Source organism: Lathyrus oleraceus, chromosome 6 (genome assembly GCF_024323335.1).
Source record: "Lathyrus oleraceus cultivar Zhongwan6 chromosome 6, CAAS_Psat_ZW6_1.0, whole genome shotgun sequence".
NCBI lineage: Eukaryota > Viridiplantae > Streptophyta > Magnoliopsida > Fabales > Fabaceae > Lathyrus > Lathyrus oleraceus.
Window position 1 is genome coordinate 183934009 of NC_066584.1, and position 4321 is coordinate 183938329.

The 4321-nt window shown below is 35.8% G+C and overlaps 1 protein-coding gene across 1 annotated transcript; it reads left to right on the forward strand.

The window, feature by feature from the left end:
- Window positions 1-402: 402 nt before the first annotated feature.
- LOC127093950 (FT-interacting protein 1) lies at window positions 403-3312 on the forward strand. The gene has a single exon (XM_051032837.1). The coding sequence runs from the start codon at window positions 531-533 to the stop codon at window positions 2922-2924; it is 2394 nt and encodes a 797-aa protein (XP_050888794.1). The 5' UTR covers window positions 403-530; the 3' UTR covers window positions 2925-3312.
- Window positions 3313-4321: the final 1009 nt, after the last annotated feature.

The window sequence follows — 4321 nt, forward strand, 5'->3', positions numbered from 1 at the left end:
CTTTGCAATTGAATAACTGTTTTTCCCTCTGCACAGCGCATTAGTCTATATAGATAAAATCAAATTATACAAGGTTTTTTAATTATATTTTAGCAAAATACACTTTTTAGTTATTTAACTTTATCTCCTCCTAAATTTCTTGGTGCTTCATACTTCTTTACAACATTTTGAAATTTAAGCCGGTGGCTTTTTTTCTATCGGTGCTTTAATTAACAACAAAGCTTTTGTATAAAGTAATTGCATGAATGTTCCTCTAGCATAATTTGAAAGAAAATTGTATTATTTCATAAGAGAATCATATTCTTATACCTTTCACATTTGAAGAAGTTGGACGAGCCTAACTTAGCTTCCATATTGTAAGAATGATTCTTCAACAAGATTCTTTTCTTATAATTGAAGTAAAATAGTGGCTTTATTATTTCTTCAGTATTCAGTCTCAATTTCCTCATATTGTAAGTGTTTGATAATAGAATTTGCACTTGCACCATTCAACAAATACACATAATAGCAAAGTTTCCAAACATCATAAGATGAGTTCATCTAAAGCTGCTCCAAAACCAAACACAGATGATTACAAGCTAAAAGACACAAAGCCGGAGCTAGGAGAGAAATGGCCACACGGAGGACAACGTGGCGGTACGGGCTGGATTTACAGCGAAAGAGCAACAAGCACATACGATCTTGTTGAACAAATGTACTACCTCTACGTTCGCGTCGTAAAAGCCAAAGAATTGCCACCGAATCCGGTCACAGGAAATGTAGATCCTTATGTTGAAGTAAAAGTTGGTAACTACAAAGGAAAAACAAGACACTTCGAGAAGAAAACGAATCCCGAATGGAAACAAGTTTTCGCGTTCTCGAAAGAAAAGATACAATCTTCGGTCGTTGAAGTGTTTGTAAGAGACAAAGAGATGGTAGCTCGAGATGATTACATTGGAAAAGTCGAATTCGATATGCATGAAGTTCCAACAAGAGTTCCACCAGATAGTCCTTTAGCACCTCAATGGTATCGACTCGAGAATTTGAGAGGCGAAACAAGAACAAGAGGTGAAGTTATGTTAGCAGTTTGGATGGGAACACAAGCTGATGAAGCTTTTCCTGAGGCATGGCATTCAGATTCGGCTTCGGTAAAAGGCGAAGGTGTTTACAATATTCGATCAAAGGTTTATGTTAACCCTAAACTTTGGTATTTAAGGGTTAATGTAATTGAAGCTCAAGATGTTGAGCCACCTGATAAAACTCAACCACCACAAGTTTTTGTTAAAGCTCAAGTTGGACAACAAGTGCTTAAAACCAAGCTTTGTCCGACGAAAACGCCAAACCCGATGTGGAATGAAGATCTTGTATTTGTAGCAGCCGAGCCGTTCGAGGAACAGCTCGTGTTGACGGTTGAGAACAAGGCGAGTCCTGGTAAAGACGAAGTTGTGGCGAAGTTAACCCTGGCGTTGAACAAATTTGAGACGCGGATGGATCATCGCCCGGTGCATTCGCGGTGGTACAACGTGGAGAGATACGGATTCGGCGTTCTCGAAGGTGATAAAGGGAATGAGCTTAAATTCTCAAGTAGGATTCACCTTAGGGTTTGTCTTGAAGGTGCTTATCATGTTCTTGATGAATCAACAATGTATATTAGTGATACTAGAACAACTGCTAGACAACTATGGAAGCAACCAATTGGGATTCTTGAAGTTGGAATATTGAGTGCTCAAGGGCTTACACCAATGAAAACAAGCAATGCTAAAAGTTCAACCGATGCTTATTGTGTAGCAAAATACGGTATGAAATGGGTTAGAACAAGAACAATCACTGAGAGTTTTAATCCAAAATGGAATGAACAATACACATGGGAAGTTCATGATCCTTGCACGGTTATAACTTTCGGGGTTTTCGATAACTGTCATCTAGGTGGTGGAAATTCTCAACAAAGCACGACAAAAACAAATGATGCAAGAATAGGTAAAGTTCGAATCCGTTTATCGACTTTAGAAATGGATAGAATCTACACAAACTCATATCCTTTACTTGTTCTACGTCCGAATGGATTGAAGAAAATGGGAGAACTTCAATTAGCAATTCGTTTCACATGTCTTTCGTTATCCCATATAATTTACCTTTACGGACACCCTTTACTTCCTAAAATGCATTACTTGCATCCATTCACAGTGAATCAGTTAGATAGTTTAAGATACCAAGCGATGAGCATTGTCGCGGTAAGGCTAGGAAGAGCAGAACCACCACTAAGGAAAGAGGTTGTCGAATACATGCTTGATGTGGATTCGCATATATGGAGTTTGAGAAGAAGCAAAGCGAATTTCTTCCGAATTGTTTCACTTTTTTCGGGCTTAATGTCGATGAGTAAATGGCTCGGTGAAGTTCAAAAGTGGAAGAATCCAGTGACATCCATTTTGGTTCATGTTCTATTTTTCATCTTGATATGTTATCCAGAATTGATTCTACCGACGGTTTTCCTCTACATGTTTCTCATTGGAGTATGGAATTTTCGGAAAAGATCAAGACATCCTCCACATATGGACACGAAAATTTCGTGGGCCGAAGGAGCGCATCCGGATGAACTAGACGAAGAGTTTGATACTTTTCCGACTTCGAAGGCACAAGATGTGATAAGAATGAGATATGATAGGCTAAGGAGTGTTGCTGGGAGGATTCAAACTGTGGTTGGTGATATTGCAACTCAAGGTGAGAGGCTTCAAGCTTTGCTTAGTTGGAGAGATCCAAGAGCAACGTTTTTGTTTGTGATTTTCTGTCTTGTTACTGCTGTTGCATTGTATGTTACACCTTTTAAGATGGTTATTTCTGTTGCTGGGATTTTCTGGCTTAGGCATCCTAAGTTTAGGAGCAAGTTGCCTTCTGTCCCAAGTAACTTCTTCAAGAGGTTGCCATCTGGTGCTGATAGCATGCTTTGAGTAATTGTGTTTCAATAATCGAATCGGGCTCGTCTGTTTGATCAGTTGAAAATTGAAATCAGCTTTACTACGCATACATTTCAATTATTTTTGCCATTCAATTGCAAATTTACTCTTGTTCGAGAAGTTTAAGGTGGATTCACTATGTTTGAGAGGCTCTTTGATTTGACGTCTGGTTCGGTTTTTAAATCATGTGAGGATTCAAATGATACAAAATAGAAGATCTTAAGTGTTTGTTTTGTTTGGCTTTTGTTTTCATTTTATGTTTTGTTTTTGTATGAGTCGATTGTTGATTCTTTACTTTTGGTGGGTACATAGTTATTATGGACTTCCCTCTGTTATCAAATTATTAGTAATTTTTTATTAATGTATGTTATTTTGGACTCTATCTTTTTATTTTTTAATATAATGCAAATCGGTTGGTTTAAATTGACTTATTTGATTTTATTTATTGATATAAATTTTGTGACATTATTTAACAGAAATTATAAAACCAATTTATGATATTTTTATAAATAAATTTAAATTTATTTTTATAAATTCTTTAAAATAGTTTTAAAAGATAGGTTATGGCATTTACAAATATTTTATTTTTTGTTATAACAATAGTTTATGTAAGTTTATAGATAAATGTTTATTATGATAAACGTTTAGTAAGTTGTTTATTTAAACAATGTCTTCTAAGTATCAAACATAGGAATTACATTTTCTTACCAGCCATCGTTAGTGTTCCAAGTTTGTTTTCTTAAAAGAAAAAAATTGGTAAATAGTTAGTATGATGTACTATAATAGAAATGGATGCTAGATTGAAGATGAGCACTACAACGAAAATTTTTTATACAGTGATTATGGTTTTGAGTATTATTACTTAAGTATGCGAATGATATGGAATTTTGGAACTATGTGTAAAATGAAATATGAGTGTGACTCGGGTTTATATATATATATATATATATATATATGAGACAATTATAAGTGTTTCCAGTTTATACGACGTGGGATGTGATGAGTCGTTGAATACATATCAACGAGATGGATGAAAGGGTGGGTGTGCTTTTGCATGGAGATAGTAGACGAAGTTCCACCTGGTCATCAATGATTGGCGTTCCCTCATTGGATTGGATGATTCTTCATGACAAATTGACAAGCCTTGAGTAGATCCCCATAGTCTTTATTATATTATATTTGAAGCTAGGATTATTGATATATAAATCAGTGAGGCTGGTCTAGGAATATGAAACATCAAAATAATTTATCTATTAAGAATGTGAACAGGTGAGGAGATATTCGGCGGCGACGGTGTTGAGTATAAGCCATTGACTTAGGGAACATGTATGTTAAATGTACTTCATGCAAGTGGAACTTTATTGCTACGATGGTTTCCACGTGCCTCCATG